The 21,121-nt window shown below is 42.0% G+C and overlaps 1 protein-coding gene across 7 annotated transcripts in view; it reads right to left on the minus strand.

The window, feature by feature from the left end:
• The window catches only part of prkag2a (protein kinase, AMP-activated, gamma 2 non-catalytic subunit a), a 109,695-nt gene that overhangs the window by 28,153 nt on the left and 60,421 nt on the right, over positions 1 to 21,121 (minus strand). For all 7 annotated transcript variants that reach the window (XM_035413091.1, XM_035413090.1, XM_035413093.1 and 4 more), the window contains one exon: positions 6,440 to 6,648. In XM_035413091.1, coding sequence (XP_035268982.1) covers positions 6,440 to 6,648 — 209 coding nt within the window. The remainder of the gene's footprint in view (positions 1 to 6,439; positions 6,649 to 21,121) is intronic.

Below are 21,121 nucleotides of genomic sequence, written 5' to 3' on the forward strand. Positions count from 1 at the left end.
TGGTAAATATTCCCAGGAGTGGCCGGCCTGCCAAAATTCATCCAAGGGTTCAGCGACAACTCAACCAGGAAGTCACAAAAAATCCTAGAAGAACATCCAAAGAACTGCAGGCCTCTCTAGCCTCAGCAAAGGCCAGTGTCCATGACTCCACAATAAGAAAGAGACTGAGCAAAAATGAGATTCATGGGGGAGTAGCAAGGTGATCCCAAACCCTTTTGGGATAATGTTCTATGGACAGAAGAGTCAAAAATGGAACCTTTTGGATGACATGGGTCCCATCACGTCTGGCATAAAGCAAATACAGCATTTCACAGTAACAAAAGCATACCGACAGTCGAACATGGTGGTGCTAGTGTGATGGTATGGGGGTGATTTGCTGCCTCGGGACCAGGATAACTTGCCATTATTGAAGGAACAACGGATTCTGCTCCGTACCATAAAATGCTTATGGAGTATGTCTGGTCATTTGTCCATGTGCTGAAGCTGAAGTGTAATTGGGTTATGCAGCAAAACAATGATCCAAAATACATCTGAATGGCCAAAAAGAAACAAAATTAAAATTTTGGAGTGACCTAGTCAAAGTTCTGACTTGAACCTGATAGAGGTGCTGTGGCAGGACCTAAGATGAGCAGTTCATGCTTGAAAACTTACCAATTTGTATTAATTAAAGCAGTTCTGCAAAGAAGAGTGGGCTAAAATTCCTCTGCTGCGATATGAAAGAATGATATCAATTACAGGAAGCATTTGGTCACAATTATTGCTGCTAAAGGTGCAACCAGATGTGAAGTTTAAGTTTAAATTACATTTTCACATAGGTGGTATAGGTGTTTGATAACTTTTTATCATTAAATAAATTAAATAATAATTTTAAAATGTTTTGTGTTTACTCGGGTTCCCATTGTCTTATATTACATTTTGTCTAAAGATCTGAAAACATTCCGTGTGACAAATATGCAATAATGGAGGAAATCAGGAAGGGGGCAAGTACTTTTCCATGGCACTTTACCTTACAGGAAACAAAATGGTAGCTATTTCAAATTATATCAAAACAAAGGGGAATCAAGGGCTTTGGTACAGTATTTAATTTTTCAGTTGTGATTGAACCTTATTCATCACTGTGAAGAATCAGCCTCAATGGGAGTATTTAAAGATGGCAATTTCAGACAGGCTGCTAAAAGCAAAAAGGCATGAAACAACCAGGTGTGTAAAAGACTGTCTCTCTAATCAGGATTAAAAGTAGTTCTGTATATAACACATGAGTGCTGCTTCATACTTTCTTTGCAGCAAAGATGAATGGTATTTATGTAGCATCTTGTAAGATCACCTCAATGTTTGGCCCCTTCCTAGGTGATGCGTCTAGGAATTTTGTAAGACACCAGGAATCTCTGATATTTCACCCAAAGCTCTATGATGACCACGGGGACTCAGGGAGGCAGTTTGGAATCTCTCTGAAAGACTGCACCTTCTAGTGCACTGTGTCCTATCACCTTCCTGGATTATTGGCTGTACTTTATGGTTTAGAGGGAACACTGCTACCTACTAGAAGGAGTTATTGAAATAATATATTATTATAATTAAACTAGTTTTTCCCCCATTACATTTTCTGTTTTTCTCACTTCAGTATGCCCAATCATAGTTGCTTCTTTTCACCATGTAGTCAAACAGAGCTGTGCAGTCATTGTGGCAGAGGAGTGTGTGTCATGTGCAACTTGCGCAGACAAAACTGCAAGTGCCCAACTGGTCAGGAGGAGGCAGTACTGGAAGTCAATGCTGTTTTTGATTAGGATAAAATTTGTTTCCATTTTCTTATAAGCCATGTACACTTTATGCCAGATTATTTTGGTAGTTTCTGTTTTAAGTGGTTAAGGGGTTAGTTAGACAGGGCGAAGGGGTTAGTTTTTTTGGATATTTAACAAAAGCCTTCATGACCATGACCCTTGACCTGTGACCTGAGAACAAGGAAGAATGGGACAACAGCCCAAAATATGCACCAATAGGGCATAAAAGGCATGGGAATTGGAAGCTGTAGCATTGATCTTTCTCCTTACATCAGTACATGTGGCAGGCTGGGATCAGACCTTGCATGCCTTTCCCACAGTGAGAGATGTATCATTAAAGTTCATGTTGTGAGTGCACAAAATGCATAATCACCCATAATTCTAATGTTTATGCGAGTACACAAAATTCATAATTGTCCATAATTCTAATGTTTATTTGAACCTCGCACATTTCCATAAACATCTGAGACAATCCCACACTTCTTGGGAGGTGAAGAAGCTTCCTACATTAAAACCTCACTTAACGTTAGCTGATTTAAGCCTGGAACTCACTCAGTGACTCCATTATCCAAATCCTTACCACCAAGCCTTGTGGCTGGGGGAAGATTTTCCACAGAAAATGTGTGAAGATTATGCAACAGAGGACATATTGTTCAAAGTTTTGCGTCTCCCCCCATTTAGAGCAATAAATCTTTATCTTAAGGGAATGTTTCTTGGTTACCATTTCTACGTGGTACATAAGAATAAAAACAGCAGAGAACAGCTAGGATAGTAAGGTAGCAGAAAAAATAGTCTACTACGGAGTTATAAAACGTTGGGTACATGAGTTCACACTACATGACAGCACATTGTGGAATAAGGGATGAATTGCTTCTGTATTCATTCATTTAATGCATTACAGGTATAAAAAAAACCCAGCAGAGTTTAGGTGTCCTTGCATCCAGCAGTGGGGCCCCAGCTTTTCTGTGGTCATTGAATCAAACCAACACAATTTGCGGAATTGACTTTCACAGAACTGACGTAGTGGAATCAGACTTTCCGCAACCGGATCAAGTCATCTATATGGTTATGGAATCTGTTGCATGGCAACCAGCACAGACACATTGCTCAATCGTTATGTCTAATGAAATCATTTGGGGCGGGCACACATCTGATTTTAAGCTCAAATGTAGCTGTGATGTGCGCTGTCCAGCCAGCCTGTGCCTGATGCAGGTAGCCCTCCTCCTCCTCAACTCTGTGAGTACTAAAGAAAACTGCATGTTCTCAAAGTCTGCAGGATCACTCCTTCACATCACCTGCCACACCAGACACAAACTCAACTCAGTGTTCATCTACTCCAGCTCAAAATGTAAATCTCTCTGATATGAGCAGGAACATAACATTTGGTCACATTATTGCAGGAAATCTGTATCTGTGTTGGTGTGTGTGTGTGTGTGTGTGTGCATATGTATTGGGGAACAGCTGTCAGCTACCAGCCACTTCCACCAATGTTGTATAGTGGGCAATCCTCCAGGTATGAAATGAACACGACTGGTTAAGTGGCATCATTGGCTCCACTTAAAACACATGAATTTCCTTGACATTATGAGTGCAGGCAACTGTCAACCAAGTCTGATGCCCACACGACCTCATGGGTAAGTCTTCAGGGATCACATAAACTCAAAGACAGAGAGTGTGTCTGGATATGTGACAGGCAGGCTCAACAATCCAAGATAGAGGCAGACCTAGCACCGTCAACCTCCTGAGGGCTACTTTGAGTTTCAAATCCTGCCACCAGGCTCTTGTGCTTATTGTGGTCTGTGCACTGTATGTGTGTGGTATATCTGTAAGTGTGTGTGTGTATATGTGTGTTTATGTGTGAGAGAGTGCATTTATTTGGGTGTGTGTATGTTCCTGAGTGAGTGAGTGAGTGAGTGAAGGAGAGAGAGAAAGAAAGAAAACATTTTTGTGTGTTAGTTTTTAAACCAAAGATTAAGGTCTTCTCTTGTTCAACTTTGTTCAAGTCAGGAATGGGGAAGAGGAAAGCTGGTGGGGGGCGGGGGGTGTGGAGGGTGTCCTGGTTCAGTTCTCAGGGGATACAGTGACCCTTGTCCCACATCTGCCTAATTTCTTGCTGAACCCCGTGGTTTTCATTGGATGGGAAACCACAACACAGATACACAGATGGCAATGAGCATATTGATTCTGGCCCTCTGCTAAAGGTCTGTTTCCAAAAGTTTCTGAGTTGAGCTTGATTATGTAAGATCAACCTGCTTAATATCTTCAGCTGCAGAAGGATACTGCTTTTCAAAACAAACACTTTTTGAAACCATTTCGCAATTTGGAAGGCTCAGTTGTGATGGTAGGCCTATCCCATCGCACAATGTTTTCTATAATTTTGGGAGATTTTCGGCTTTGCCATTTCTTCTGTACAGAGGGGCAGTGCAAAATACAACAATTTTCAGAGATCAGTGACTGAGATCAGCAGATATCTGAGATTGGTGTCTGAGACCAGCAGATATCTGACATCTGTGAAATCTGAGATCAGTGACAGTTCAGCTGAAATACCTGAGATCATTAACTCTACAGACATGAGATCAGTGACTGAGTTCAACAGAAATGGGATGATCATTAAATCACAGATCACCCACTGAATACTCAGGCAGTAGAATGGTGGCTTTATTAATCCTTCCTCGCTCCCCTAATCTGGAAAGAGCCAATGGTTGCCCGGTTACCCTCATGCTTTTGGAAGTTAACAGGTGCCACGGGCTGAAAATAAGGTTCCTCTCCCTAGCAGCTGCCTCTACTGGAAGGAGTTAGATGTTTTACTGCCACGCATGATGCAGGCTTGTTCAGTAGCCAGTGTTTGTAGGACACTGCAAGATACGCCAAAGTAAGATTTAATATGCACCTCCCCTCCCCCCATCCCTGTAGCTCAATAATATCCCATCAGCCCTTGCAGGAGTTTTATAAACCCTGACAGAACAAGTCCATCTGTAGTCTGCAGCCCATGACTGGGGCAGCATGCAGCACCACTGCAGGGAATTCACTAGGGGGAGAAAACCTTTCCTCCTTTATTAATATTCCTCTGGTACTGAACAACGCCAGTTCAAATACTGAACGGCTCTTTGATGGACGTCAAGCTTACAATGTAACCTTTAATTAATAAAAAAAAGTGGAATTCAACTTGAGACACAGAGCAGGCAGAAATTGGTCTCAGCTGCTTTTAAAAAATTCTGCCCACATCATTTCAGCAGAGCATTGGGACCCAGACGTACAAAGCGTGGCCTTGAAGTGTAATTACCGCACACACGCATTGAGGACAGGTCTGATAACTGATTTGTGCTGGCCTCCAGAGCTACTGCTAATCCTGCCCATACTATACTTGCAATAGACACTGAGCTGGAAGTCCTGTTTGATTATTGTAACTGAAGGCAGGAGTTGGCGTCAAGTGATTTTGCCTTTTGTTCAGTGTTGAGGAAGATAACTGATGTTGAAGGGGAGATAACCAATTTTGAGAGGGAGAAAACGATGTTGAAAGAGAGACAAATGATGTTGAGGGGGAGATGACTGATAGTGAGGGGGAGATAAATGATATTTAGGGGGAGATAACCAATGTTGAGGGGGAGATAATCAATGTTGAGAGGGAGGTAAAAAATGTTTAGGAGGAGATAATGTTGAGAGGGAGGTAAATAATGTTTAGGGGGAGATAACCAATGTTGAGAAGGAGGTAAATAATGTTTAGGGGGAGATAATCAATGTTCAGAGGGAGGTAAATAATGTTTAGGGGGAGATAACCAATGTTGAGGGGGAGGTAAATGATGTTGAGGGGGAGGTAAATTATGTGGAAAGTGAGATAACAGATGTTGAGAGGAAGGTAAATGATGCTGAAGTGGAGATAATTGACACTGAGGGAGACAGTGGGGGGGGGAGACAACTTATGTTGGGGGGGGGGGGGGCAACCGATGTTGAGGGGGAGATAACTAATGGTGAGGGAGAGATAAATGATGTTTGGGGGGAGATAACCAATGTTGAGGGGGAGATAATCAATATTAAAGGGGAGATAATTGACATTGAGGGGAGATAACTAATGGTGAGGGAAAGATAAGTGATGTTTGGGGGGAGATAACCAATGTTAAGGGGGAGATAACTGATGGTGAAGGGGAACTAGCTGATGCTGACAGGGAGATAACTAATTCTGAGGGAGAGGTAATCAATGTTGAGAGGGAGATAAGCAATGATGAGGGGGAAATGGCTAACGTTGAGGGGGACAACAATGACTAAGAAGTGTGCAGCGATCCTGTTTCAGACTGGAGATAACATGCTCAAGTTGTTGTTTCACCTTGTCGCAGCTCTGAAGCCCAGAGGACTTTTCAAATCCCGGCAGCTGTACATGTACAATGTAAAAATGTAAATGCAGAGACAGCTCTAATTTTAAACAGAGGACGCAGATGGTCCCGTCTCCTCCGTGACTACAGTCTGTGCTGAGTCATCACAGATGAGACGCCACCCAGACCAGCATGATGCACAGTTTCACATAGATGCCTTCCTTGGCTATTGGTAAATCTCCCCAAAGCTGAGGCCAATGAGGGTGGGGTGCTTATGGGAGGCGAGGCAGCGCCATGGGCGGGGCAGGGTGGGGTAGTAACGAGAGCGGAGGAGGGGTAAGGTTTGGTACTCACAGGGGGCGAAGCGGTGACGGGGGTGGAGTAGGCCACCGGCGGCTTGGCGGAGGGCAGGGTGAAGCGCTGGCCGGTGTCCGGCGGCGAGGAGAAGGAGCGCATGCGGGCCTCCAGGCGTTCCGGCTCATTCCTGTATGCCTCCAGGGGGAAGGGAGGCTGCTTGCTCGCTTGCGTGGGGGTGGAAGCCGGCGAGCAGATCCCAGAGGACGCTGCAAAGCAGGGGATAAAGACAGAAGAGGAAGAGGGAGTCAGAATCAATGAGGTCTGCAGCACTCCCATACCTACCCCCCTCCCCCCACGTTCGAGCCAGGATTCAAAGTCGCACGAATCTCTGGAAAACCCCAAAAGTCCTTCCGCAGGAGAGGTCTTCATTCACAGCCTGGTGATTTGTGACACCGGCAGGAAATGTCCACCTCCGCCAAACGAGGTCAGTAAATCTCGCCGACCTCCATGTAAAAACAAACAAAGCCTGCAGATGCCTTCCAGTGTGCAAATATAATTCATTTTATCAAATAAAACCTGGTGTACAGTCTTTCCTCCTAGCAGTGCCAGTCCTGCAGTAGACTTTCTCCACATATCTCCACCTGAGCATTCAACAGTGAAAGCTTTCATGGGAAAGGCCAAGCTGGGCCACGGGCACGGCATACAAAACCCCAGGTGATTTAGTGCTGCGTAAGCTTGCCAGTCTGAAACTGCAGCCAATCTCCGCAGGGGTGTCACCCTCAAAACCTGCTATCAGATTTTATTATTCATCTGAGGAAAAAAACAGTCCTCTCCTTGAATCTCATGGTCAAATTTTCCAACGTGTGGGAGAGTGAAAACCAGTGCAGTATTGAGCGTGAAGAACATTTACCATGGTAGAAAGAAACAGAAAAAATACGATAAGTCCTTACAGAAACTGAGAGCTAGAGCAGATATATTATTCATCCACATGGTTTATTGAACCTTTTTGCACAATGAGTCAAGCCTACAAACGAACCACAAAGCTGAGAAGCCAGCTCTGCTGAAGCTGGCTTTCAGAAAATAGGACATAGCACTACACTCTCTCCTTTGGTAGTGAATGATAATATATTCACAGCAGGATTTCAGTACCTTTCAAAGCACTGAATTTCAGAGCACTAGACTGCGTTTCACAGCCGACTGCTTCATTAGGTGGGGATATTTAAGGCTTTAAAGGGCTCACCTTATAGGCAAGCTCAGATGAACCAGCTAAATTACAGGGCACCAGCTGCCAGATACAGTAAGCTGCTGGTATTTTGAAACATTATGGAGAACAGCTTAATGTGATTATTATTAATGTGATTATTATAAATAATATTATTATTATTTATAAAGTTTGTACCTCAGCTCCTTCTCACACTCCATGATTCACCAGATGTAACCAGGTCATGTTTTAGTTTTAAGACCTGACATTGACCCTTGTTTTCAAAATCCCTGCCTTTCTCAGAATAAATATATTCATACGGCTGAATTTATCTGAGCAGAACCTGGAAGAGAACACTATCTAACAAGAACAAATCTAGAGAGAAGACCTATTGAGTTTCCATGGATTATTTTGCTCAGGGAAATTGAAATGCAGTTTATCTCCAGATCTCTCCCTGCAGAAAGCAGGCAGAATTTCAGAAATAAACATGCACAAGCACGCACACATGCGCGCACACACACACACCTACACACACACACACCCACACACAGTGTGAGCTTCATTCTGCTGGACTGATTAGCATTTTTCTGAGCTCTAGAATGATGACATACAAGGCCATGTGCCAAGATGCTGTAACCATGGTCACTGATTTGGGGAATACCTTGTGTTAACCCCGTGATCAGCCAGGTGAGAAGGGAGAGAGCTACTTGGGGAGGTAGAAAGTGGAAGGTAGGAGAATTCTCCATAAGATAATTTTTTCATATAAAAAACAAGAATAGCCTGTAGTTAGTCCAGACTTTAAAATTGATTTGTTAAAACATGTAAGCTGAGGCCATCTTTGTTGTCAGGGAAACCACAACAAACCATTCAGCTATTCCTTTGAGCTTTCACAAGACACCAGCACAGAACAGGATCGTCAATCCCTGGCTGACTCCCAGCTTGCAGCCTGACATAGTGGTTGTTAGGAAATGGAAGTTGCCAGATGGTTGTAGATTCGAGCCGTAATGATTGAACACTGCTTTTTATATGCCTGAGTGTAGATTAATATCCAGCTGTAACAAATAACATGTAAAAGAGATGTCTAGGAAGCTTATGACATAACATAGTTCAATCATTACATTATTACATTACAGGCATTTAGCAGACGCTCATATCCAGAGCGACATACAACAAGTGCATCAGTTCAAGGTGCAGAGGTGCAGAAAAAACACAGTAAAGATCGTAGTGCCAGAAGTGACCACATAGATCAGGACTCCAACCCTGTAGGGTAACCTGTTCAGAAAACAAAGAAACAATCCTGCCAAGTAAAAACTAGCGCTGAAATCACATTTGCCTAATCAGAATCAGACAAAAACAATCCTGCCAAATAAAAACTAACGTGATCGCATTAGCCTAACTAGGTACATTGAGCTAAACTAGAGGCTAGGGAGGGGTGGAGAGAGGTGCAGCCTGAAGAGATGACAATCAATGACATAAAACTAAGTGCAATTGCATTTAGATTAGTCATATTTTACTTATTGCATTTCAGAGATTGCTTGCCTCCTGATAACCTGAGCGAATGAATAATATTGTTATCACATTACTCACTTATTCATTATGTTCACTGTACTTCATATTTATATGGTAAACATTTGATAAGTTAATACTATTATTGCCAGTGCTCAGTAAATTACAGTTCACAGCTGTGCACATAATCAAAATCATTAGCAGGCCTAGTTCACGGCACAGGAGACAAGGGTGGTTGCCTAGGGGCGCCCTGGGGGGAGGGGAGGAGGTGCTAATAAAGGGGCAGAAAAGTGCCTGATCATCAGGTTGGAGAAATAAATTAATAAAGAACTATTTTGTTGATCTGGAAAGTACATACTTAGTTGGATGACTCAATCTGCCGTGTGGATGCTGTAAAAACTGTTCATTAGTTCATGGACATAAAATGGAGATGATGTCATGTGATGTCTTCCCACTGGGGAGAGTTTTTTTATTTTATTTTTTACTTCAATTGCTCACTTTTGGGGGTTCAATCCTAGTTTTGCCTAATGTTCCCTTCTGTATCCTGTGTAAAGCATCTTTGTGACAGCGTCTTAGTAAAAAGCACTATACAAATAATATGGAACTGTTAATGTTCCAAACCGCTCACACTCTTCCCAGTTCGTTGCCACACCGTTTGGTGTGGTCAGCAACAGTTTAGATTAAGAATTTCTTTCCGGCATATTCTCCAGATCTAGATCCCTGGCCTGAGGGTAGAAGACAACTAATGTCAGTTATCCCAATTCATTTCCCAATTGGGATCATGGATCTTCAAAGCATTGTGATGTGTGACTAACCTTTTCTCTGAGCGATTTCTATGAGCGGAGAGACTTTATACTTACTGGTCCAGTACAATAACCAAAAGATTCATTATCATCAGAGCTTCTAGCCCACGCTGTCAAATCATAACTGTAGAATATTAAGCATGTAAGCACACACACACACATGTACACACTCTCTTGCATGCGCACAAATACACATACACACACACACACACACACACACACATAAAGCAAACTCCATTGGCTGGTGCTCATGGAGAGCGCTCATCCTCTGTTATTATAGCGAAGAAATTTCCAGACTGCCCACTGCAATATGCAAAGCATGCCAACTGAATATCCAGACGCTGAACCGAGGATAAACTCATTTAGTTACACTGCACACTGTGAATGTGTGCTGCAAAAACCAAAAGCAGCTTAGGAAATGCATTGCCTAGTTAAATAGTAGCCACGTTTATTACTTTTTTGTCTCTGAAGCATGGTTGCGAACACTGAACATTTCAGCCTCCTCAGTGAAAATGAAAGCAATCCATGTTAAGGATGGAAGTCATAGCTTCTGCAGATGCTGTCTGAAATGAGATTCTTTATGTTATGCCATTTTCATTTACATGGGCTTAACAAGTCCCCCTCTGTAGTCATATATATACAGTATACAACAGAAGTGAGTACACCCCTGTGCAATATCACTTGAATGTCAAATGATTCAAAATTGTATCACCTTTCAGTAATTGCATTACTTCTAATTTGAACAGTAGGGTATTTGCTCTTATGTAAAATTAAAAACTAACAGTTCAGATTTACTATATTAAAAATACAGGCCCCACAGTAGGAACACAATGCAACAAAAGTCAGTACACCTTTCATTACTGAGATTCAAATCTTTTATTTTTTCAATACTTCGTATGTATACCTTTATTTTTGATGACAGACTCAATCCTCCTCAGCATAGAGGATACCAGTGTTGCACAAATTTCTGGAGAGATGTTCTGCCATTCTTCAGAGACAATATTTTTCAGCTGCACTTTGCTGGATGGGGTTGTGTTGCTCTACCTTTCTCTTTAAAATACCCCAAAGGTGTTCTATTGGTTTCAAGTCAGGCGACATACTTGGCCAGGTCATAGTTTTCACTTTTTTCTTCTTTAGAAACTCTTTCGTGATTTTGGCAGTGTGCTTTGGATCATTATCATGCTGGAATATACCTCTTCTGCCAAGCTTCTGGAGACTGGGAGTCATCTTGTCAGCCAGTATTTTGGTATATCCACAGGCATTCATGGTACCATCTATAAATGTCATCTCCCCAACACCTTTTGCACTCATGCAGCCCCATATCATCACACTCCCACCTCCGTGCTTCACTGTCGGGACTATGCATTCACTGTGGTAGTCCTGGCCAGGTTCACGCAAAACATGCTGGACCCCATCTGATCCAAACAAATTTATCTTGGTCTCATCTGACCAAAGAATGTGCTCCCAATATTTATCAGGCTTTTTTTCATGTTCTTTAGCAAAGTTTAGTCTTGCAGTTTTGTGCCGAAGAGCAAGCAAGAGTTTTTTTCTTGGACGCCGTCCATAGAGGTTGACGTTATGCAATGTCCTTCGCACTGTCTGAGCTGTCACAGAAACTCTTATTTCCATTGATAACCCCTGTGCCAAGTCTGAAGCACTTGCCCGTCTGTTTTTCAGAGCTAGATTGTGCAAGTAGCGCACTGTCCGTGGCGTCATTTTAGGAGGACAGCCACTGCGGCTCTGATTAGTGGTACTATGGCTCGTTCTATACCTCCTGATTACTGCTGCAACTGTGTTTTGACTAATTTTTAGTTGGTCACCGTATCCTGTATCCTTTTCCATCTTTGTGAAGTCTCACAATCAGATTTTTCAATTCCTCTGGAAATTCTTTTCCATGTGGAGCCATGATGCAGACATGCAGATAGACACAGCCCATAGGTCAAAATTGAGAAAGTTCTGGTGTTCACAGGTCATTTTATAACCATGTTCATGCAATTAGGCTAATTGGAAATCATAGGTGTACTCAATTTTGTTTCAATGATCACAGGTTTTCTAACTTATGTGCTAGTGATCACAGGTGTATTCACTTTTGTTGCATTGAGTTTCTACTTTGAGGCCTGTATTTTCAATATAGTCTTTCTAAAGTATTTGTTTTTGGTTGTTCATAAGAGGAAATACTCTACTTGTCAACTTAAAAATAAAGCAATTATTGAGAGGTGATACAATTTTGAATCATTTGACATTTAAGTGATATTGCACAGGGGTGTACTCACTTCTGTTGTATACTGTATATACACACATATATATATATATACAGTACTGTGCAAAAGTCTTAAGCACCTGTAAAAAAAATGCTGTACAGCTAAGATGCTTTCAAAAATAATGAAATGAAAGGTTATAAATATCGAAAAAATAATATAAAGAGCAGTACATAGTTAAAAACTAAATAAAATCAATGTTTGGTGAGACGACCCTTCGCGTAAAACTACATAAATTCTCTTAGGTACACTGTCTGGCAGTTTTATAAGAAAATCGGCTGGTAGGTTGTTCCAAGCATTTTGAAGAACTTGCCACAGTTCTTATGCAGATTTTGGCTGTTTTGCTTGCTTGCTTTTTTTGGAAAATTCATGTTTGGAAATCTCAAATTTGCTCTTTTCTACTGACACACTAATGCAGAAAACAAAAAATAAACATCTAAGACCAAATATATACTATATATTATATTTTAAAATCTAGGGTGCCTAAGACTTTTGCACAGTACTGATATAATGCTATAATTTCTACATAGTGAAACCGAAGTGAATAAAAATACCCTTAAATAAAAGCTGAGAATGTGAATATATATCACATTTAAACAGCTGGATATTTCACTGATGCAGTTCAGTTGAGTACTGCATTTGCTCAGAGGCACAACGGCCAGCCCTCATCTGGAAGTGGAGTATGAAGCCATCAGTTTACGAGCTTGGCACTTCAAATACCACGCCACACTGCCACCTCTTCTTTACAGAAAACAGCACTGTCGCACCAATTGCTTCCTCATATTGGACTCTTTTCCCACTAATGGCTTGACAACACAGATTGTGTAATATGTCATTTTTATCTCAGGGGAGTTCCATCAAAAGCAAAATTATATTTATGAATAGAAGTGCCTGCCACCTGCAGCAGGGCAATTACATTTTTTTCTTTCCAGCGACTTTGCCTCAAGAAGCCATCATATCTCACTGAGAGCAGCAGTGAATCAAGGGAAAATCTTGTCTCAGCTCCTGCCCTGAACCATCCCCTCTTATCACACAGTCACACTGGTAATGTGAGAAAATGGTTTCTTATCCCCCCTCCTCTCTTCAACCAATCATTTTCTTGATTGATCCAATTTAGCAGTCTTCCTTTATCTCTCCCTTTTATTGGTGTTGGAAGCATTGGAAGATTGAAAATAGCTCTAGACATAGACCAGATCTGCTGCAGATCAATCTTGTACATTGTGCAGCACCTCAAGAATGGTTCCCCTCACAGAGATGACTTGGCCTTTGTAATTTTTTTCCCATTAGAATTGAGGGAGGCAGCAAGCTAACCTGGAATCATCAAACAAACACAGAGCCCAAAGAGCCCACATTGGGTGCCAGAGGTGGTGGAAGGCTGATAAAGCCGCAACCGCATACGACTGAGAGTTGACTGGAGACAGGACATGGCAGGTGGCTGTGCAACAGGGCAAACCCCTGCCCCTCCATGCCCACCGGCCCTGAATAGTCCCTGTCCATTCTCTTCCAGGACACCCACACCACCCCCCACCATTGTGGCTCCATCAGCTCCAGTTTCAATCTTTCCTCAAGGAGTAATCCAGCAGGTCATTCAAGGCTAGAAAAGACCGTATTTTATTTCAGAGTAGAAATCAGGGCCAAGTATTCAGTACACTAGATTCAATATCCCCCTTGATTGACATTTCTGGCTCAATCTAAAACATTTACATTTCGACAATGTCTTCTGGTGCAGTGATAATCAAACTCATTCCTGGGGAACCCTATGTATGCTGGTTTTTGTTACAGTCAATCTCTTGCTCAATAAGGTTGATGAAAACATGCGTTAGAGTTCTTTCATAACTTGTCCATAAACTTTCTTAAAACAATGAATGCTTGGCTTTTTATCATTTTCTTTGTATTTGAATTCTTCATTATCTAACAAATGGTTAGCTTCAGAGGACAGGTGTCCGCACTGCCACCAATTAGGAGTTTATTGATTCACCTCAATCTTTAATTTCATCAGTAAAATGATTTACTTTTTTAATGAAATTATTTGCAATATTGCACAATAAACACAATGTGAATATAGGACAATTACTGGCATGCATAGCTATTTCTGACATAATGTGGTTTAAGAAGGTAAATAATCCCTAAAAACACAAAAATCTTCAAATTAAGAAAAAGGAACTGCTTGATAAAATACTGAGATTGCAACTGAGGTTGGAATGAATACCAGCATACAGAGGGTCCTCATGACCAGGTTTGAGAATCACTGCACCAGAAGAAATTTTAGATTTAGCAGGAAAATATTAATCAAGGGTGCTTAATACATAAAAAATGTAATGTTTTTATATAAGGTCATATTTGTAATTATATACTTACTATAATGTTCATGCATCTTCTTATACAGCTAGGACAATGTGGCTTTGTGGTTTGAAAACTTATCTTGTAAACCCCCTTATCAGGTAACCCCAAGACTACATCTTTAAAAAACCCCAGGTGGAGCCCTGCTGAAGTTCCTCTGAGTGGGGCACATTGTTTAACTTGGACTGATTATGCAACTGTGTAAGTGGATAACGAATATAAGCTATAGACATTTCCCTGGACAAAGACACCCGTTAAGCAAATAATATATATAGTTATCAAACTGAACCTTGGTATATCCTCACCCCATAAACCTAATGCTTGAATGCATGTAAGAATGTAAAAGTGCATGTTTGCACTTGCACTTTACAGTTGTGAAGCAGTTGCCCACTCACTTAATGGCAATACAATTTCAAAGGTGACACTCCCTACTTGATACATGGTGTGACCGCAATAAGCCAATCAGCAGTAGGGGGATGAGGAATGTTTCCCTCCGTGTGTGCATAGTGTGATTTTGGCAATACATTTTCCTATGAAAACCACCTGCTGGAAAAAGGCTGGCAGGTGGCTTGAGGTTTCTCTACACACCAAACACTTGGCTGGACTTGTGTGTCCCCCAGGTCACACTTGGGCCAGTTAATGCACAAGGCCCTGTCACCTGACTGTTTCTGACTACACATCCCACCACCCCTCTGCCATGTTTTGCAAAGCCAAACATCCTAGGGCTGCAACAGCGTGCAAGCACACACGCACGTGCGTGCGCGCGCGCACACACACACACACACACACACACTCTCTCTCTCTCTCAGCCTACAGCCCATGCCAGACTATACATTGTTTGGCTAAGACAAAGGGCTGAAAAAGCTCTTAACACCAGGTTAAACAAGGTTTCACACATAAGTGGGATAACACCAGCCTTAGCCTTGGGCTTCCGTCTGGCTTTTCAGGGTTAGTTCCAGAAATTGGCCAAAACACTCTGGCAAAGTTTGCAGTGTGAAATGGGGTCAAAGTGAAATACGTATGGGATACATGTGTAACTGTGTATGTTTTTTCCATGGCGCTTTTTAAATGACAAAGTGCTTTTTAAAACAATCCAGGATACCGTTTCTCAAAATGTGCAACAGCAATGCTGCACTTTGGATTTAACCAAATAACATTCTCGCTCACGAATCTACGCCCGAAACAAACAGCTACACCTCAGTGGGGCACCTTTGTTTGGTGGGTTGGGAGTAAATCAGCAGAACCAGGTGTGGGATGTGTGTGTGAGGGGGTGGGGGGTGGGTTTGTCAATGGGAAGGAGAGTGACAGCTGGATATAAGAGTAAGGGAGTAAGGGCAGATTCCTGAGCGTAGCTCCCAGTTAGAGGTGTGAGATTGCTCAGGGAGCATCTATAAATGAGCCCCACTCTTTGACACGGCGAGTCTGGGTTGGAATGGGTCAGAGAACACCTTGTGGCCATGAGCTTGTGTCCCCATGGTGGCATAGAAAAGCGTGCCAGGTCCCTGAGAACTTGACATCGCCATGCCACACTGAGCTGAAAGAACTGCCAGGTGGAGCAGGTGATCATTAACTAGGGTGACCACTGGGGATCAGCAGGACAGGAAAAAAATGACTGGACAGGGGGTACATAAATCAAATCGTTTCCTGCCAATGTTGTGTTTCAGATTATGTAGTTGGTGCCACGGGGTGCATCCTCAACATTATTCAGAAATACAACATAGGAAGGAAACTTCCTCACAGAAGGAAATTGGTGAGCAGGTGTCTTTCACAGCAACTGGGAAACACCTTTCTAAAAAATGGATCTGCCTGACGAAGACTAATGGCTCAGTAGTCTGAAGGACCAAGCAGTTGGAGGTGAACCCCCCCCCTTGAAAACTAGCATGTTGGAGACAAAGAATGTGGTTCAAATAATTACAGCAGTACACACCCTGTATTACTTGTGAGTACATCACTTATCACTTCCTTGTGACATGTGCAATTCAGTGATATGGCTACAAGTCTGGGGCTCTAGGGCTGCAAACAAAGAAATGAAAATGGAGGCACCCATCAGGATCCACAAATCAAAGCATGGCTGTTTCATAATCCCTCATCGAGCTTCAGCACTCATATTCCATGTTCCTTCATGATAAGAGCTCTGTACTCCTGAAGCACATCCAAGATCTCAAGTAAAGAGACATGAATGGAAAGCCATGTGATCAAAAGCAACACAGGATTTGGCCTAATTAAATCAAAATGAATGTTCAATGATGCTTGAAAATCACTTTCAAATTAATTCAGTCCAAACAGTAGTGCTTCTCATAAGACAGGTGAGTTCATAGCAGCATAGCAGTAACTGGCTATCATACCTAAAAGGACAAAACCAGTAAACCGAGATGCTGCATTCTATACCGTATTTTATTCCTTTGCTTATCAGAAGGACCTGTTCCGAAGGATGGCAAATGGCAGCATCCCGATGGGATTCAAAAATGGCATCCATGTCCTTGAAAATGAATGAAAGTAAAAGAGAAAGAGGGAGAGAGAGCTAGAGAGCAAGAGGGAGAGAGAGCTAGAGAGCAAGAGGGAGAGAGAACTAGAGAGCAAGCCTGCCCAACCCTAGCTCACAGGATGTCAGAGAAAAAGATGCTGTGCTGGGTTACATATCCACTGGCTTTGCTTTTTTGAAGTGAAGCACAGGGTTCAGGAGCTCCAGACACAGGTCCTTATTTGAACCAGTATTTTCAAGGTTAAAATGTAACTCCCCCAGGTTTAAACAGGCACAGCTGAGACCCCGGCTATGACACTACTCATCAGGGAAAATGCAGGGCGGTGCTTTAGAAAAATACCAAACAAACATATTTACTTCATTCTGCAGGCAATGGCTCAGAGCAGAACAGAAAACGGGCTCTCTTGACCAGAACAGCAGTAAAGGAGGCAGGCAGGTTCACCATACTGGATCCTGGGAAGCCTAAATCAACATGCAGCATTTGAAGTGTGCTTGCAGTGAAATTTTTTACAGGAAGGTAAACTGTCTTTGTGGGAAAAAACACCAAATGGCCATATATTTAAACACATATACAGTATATGTCCTCTTCAAAAAAGTCTTTGCCCAAGTCCTTGCAAAGCCTTTATGTATGTAATTTGGTGGTTGGTTAACTAGATTATTAGTCACAAGTTTGTGTGTTCATTTCTGGGGTTGGGCACTGCAGTTCTGTAGTGGAGTAATAGCACCTGAATTTACTTCAGTGAAATATTAAGCAGTATGTGAATAACATTAACTAAAACATATGCGTATTTGGCAAGTCGCTATGAAAGAAAGCAATAGAACAGATCAATATTGTACAGTGCTATACTGTGATTAACTCCCTGAGGCCTTCAGGTGAAGACAACCAAAACTGATATTCAGTGAAAACCTCATCTATCAAACAATGCTCCTTTTAATTATTTTTCCAAAGCCCTAAAGCCTATACAGGCATGTCTGTTCTTGCCCAAGGAGACCATTAATTGAGGTGAATTATTGTATTCATGGATTCAGGTTTCCTGTGGGGTACACAGCCAGCAGGTAGGCCTGAAGGGCAACAGAATCAAATCAGTGGAGAGAGAAACAGCCTGAAGCGGAGTGAACTGCTGTTTTATGGTGTGTGAAATAGTGCTCTGTGCCGCATTCAGCGTCCTTTATTAGCTCTACTGCGACGTCATTAAAGCAGTGCCCTGCATTCTGTTCAGCCCCAAGCTTTAATATCAGCAGCAGAGAGGAGAACAGCAGCAATCTATTCTTGCAAGACATCACAGTCCTCATGCTGCTCCTACCAGGAGTGTGATACAAGCTTACAGCGCCACCTAAAGGAGTCTACAGACCACTGCTTGTTCTTTCATACTAGGAAGCACAACCCAGCACCCTAGAAACAAAGTCTGTCTGTAACAACCAATTTAGGGTTGTCATGTTTATCACATTGTGTGCCTGACCACAATACACAAGGCTCATGCTACGTTCAAAAAGTAATGAAGGTGTTGGATTTGAATAAAAAGTAAAGGTGTTGAATTAGAATCTTCAAGTGACAACTTAAAGTCAGGCCTGGCCTGGCATTAGCGTAGCTGGGAGAGAACTGTGATACAAGTGCTGCAAAACTGATGTACAAGATACTTTGGAAATGCGAAATCATTAACAACAGATCCCAGAATGCATTTCACCAACATGCTTTCATCCCAGTGCCGCAGTACCGAGGCAACTGATCTTCAGCAAAACCACAGGGACAGATTCATGTGTTTTTGTGTATTTCACTTCCTCTCACCACCCTCCTCCATTTTACATAGCTCAGAATGACTCAGATGGCACACTGTGAGTGAAAGCGGTACAGAGGGTGCCGTCGCAATCAATCTCTGTCTCACACTTTGTATTCGCACCTGTCAAAACCGTCAATGCAGCAATTTCTCAGAGAGCCCAGGCCAGATCAATATACAAAGTTTGTCTTTCGATAAAGTGCCCAATAACAAGGGCGAGGTCACTCCAAGCCACATTTCTGCACCACGCATTTAAAACTTGAAAGTAGGAGCACTGATATGCTTTGCCAAAACAAACCACATCACTCAATCCAGAGGAGTCGAGCACAAGTCCTGGAGATCTGCAGTGCCAGCAGCGATTTGCACTTTCCTTTCAATTAAGGACTTAGAAACAAGGTGTGAAAATTCCAATCAACAGCTTAAATGAATCACTGGTGCTGAAACACCAGAAACCAGCAGATACTGCAGGCACCCTGGACGGGTGACACCCGTGGCCAAGAATGATAGAGGCTAACATAAATGAGCAGTGCTCCACTCACAGACCGAGAGATATTCTTATGGAACAGTAGTTATAATGTATATAGTCTGGTGTTAAATTAAATGGATAGTTTACCTCATGGGATCCTGGATATTATTTGAGTTTTACATTGTTTTATTCACCCAGACAGTATATGTGTATGATATAGGATATTTACATACAGTGCTGTGAAAAAGTATTTACCCCTTCCCCCTTCCTGATTTCTTCTATTGTTGCACTGTCACATTGAATGGTTTCAGAACTTTAGACAAAATGTAATATAATTCCTTGTAATATAAGGGAACCTGAGTAAACAAAAGCCCCATTTAAATTTAATTATTATTTCATTTATTTAAGGAAAAGTTATCAAACACCCATATCACCCATGTGAAAAAGTAATTGTCCCCTTAAACTTGATAACTGGTTGGACCACCTTTAGCAGCAATAACTTCAACCAAACGCTTTGTATAATTTGATATCAGTCTTTCACATTGCTGTGGAGGTTTTCAAGCATGGACTGCTTGTGTCAGGTCCTGCCACAGCATCTCTACTGGGTCCAAGTCAGGACTTTGACTAGGCCACTCCAAAAATTTTGTTCCTTTTCCGCCATTCAAATGTAGACTTGCCTGTATGTCTTGCTGCACAACCATTGATGTTCCCCTTGGTTAGCAGTGGTTTCTGCTGTGCTACTCTCCCATGAATTCCATGTTTGCCCAGTCTTTTTCTTATTGTAGAGTTGTGAAAACTGACCTTAGCTGAGGATAGAGAGGCCTGCAGTTATTTGAATGTTCTTCTGGGATCTTTCCTAGATGAGTTGTCACTGGGCCTTTAGAGAAATTTTGAAAGACCAGCCACTTCTGGAATGATTTACCACTGTTCCAAGTGTTCTCCATTTTGAGATAATGATTCTCACTACGGTTCAGCAAGTCCCAGAGCTTTACAAATAGCTTTGTAACCCTTTTCAGACAAATATTTTTTAGCTGCTTTTTTTCTCATTTCCTGGAATTTCCTTTGATTGTCGTATACTGTGCTTGTAGAAACTTTGTGGTGACTACTTATTGGTAAGGTTCAATATGAGTGAGGATAAATTCAACAGGGCTGGCTGCAAACAAGCCTGGCTGTGTTCAATCAGTGGAATCTAATTATCAATGAAATAAAATTTGATTGAGTAACAAGGGGACAATTATCTTTTAACATGGGTGACATAACCTTTTTTAACGTCACTGTAGGTATCTGACAGAAGTGCCAGCTTTTTAATGGCTGGTACAGTGGCATAACTAGCAAGAAAATACTCTTAAGTAACTATAAAACAGTTTGTCCACAAATGTAATGAAAACATATTTTCAGAGGTAATTTTATATAATATTTTCACAATGATAAACAAAAATACAGATTTGTATATTGTGATGCTACTTCTATTGTGATGCTAGGGTCACGGGGGTGTAGGAGCCTATCCCAGCATGCATTTGGCGAGTGGCAGGATTACACACTGGGCACACACACAGAAAGGCCCAAGCTGAGATTCGAACCCTCAACCTTCTTACTGTGAGGTGACAGTGAACGCACAATATTGCTGGGGCCCTCGGAGGATCTGTTCTGGAGGCACTGCACCGCCGTGCCGCCCCAAAAGTTCAAAAATAAGAAATCATTCTTGTAGAATAATCCGATAATACACACAAGCATAACCTCTGAATGCTCAAACGCTACAAGTGCATCTGCTTGCTTTAGGTGACAAACTCCCTAATGTCCCATCTGCCAGCTATTATAAAGTGTCTGTGTATATCCGCAGTATCCTTCATTGTACAAAAAACTGTCTGGGCCAGTCAAATTAAAATTGAAATACTAAAAACTTCAGAA

This window comes from Anguilla anguilla, chromosome 4, assembly GCF_013347855.1.
Source record: "Anguilla anguilla isolate fAngAng1 chromosome 4, fAngAng1.pri, whole genome shotgun sequence".
Lineage (NCBI taxonomy): Eukaryota > Metazoa > Chordata > Actinopteri > Anguilliformes > Anguillidae > Anguilla > Anguilla anguilla.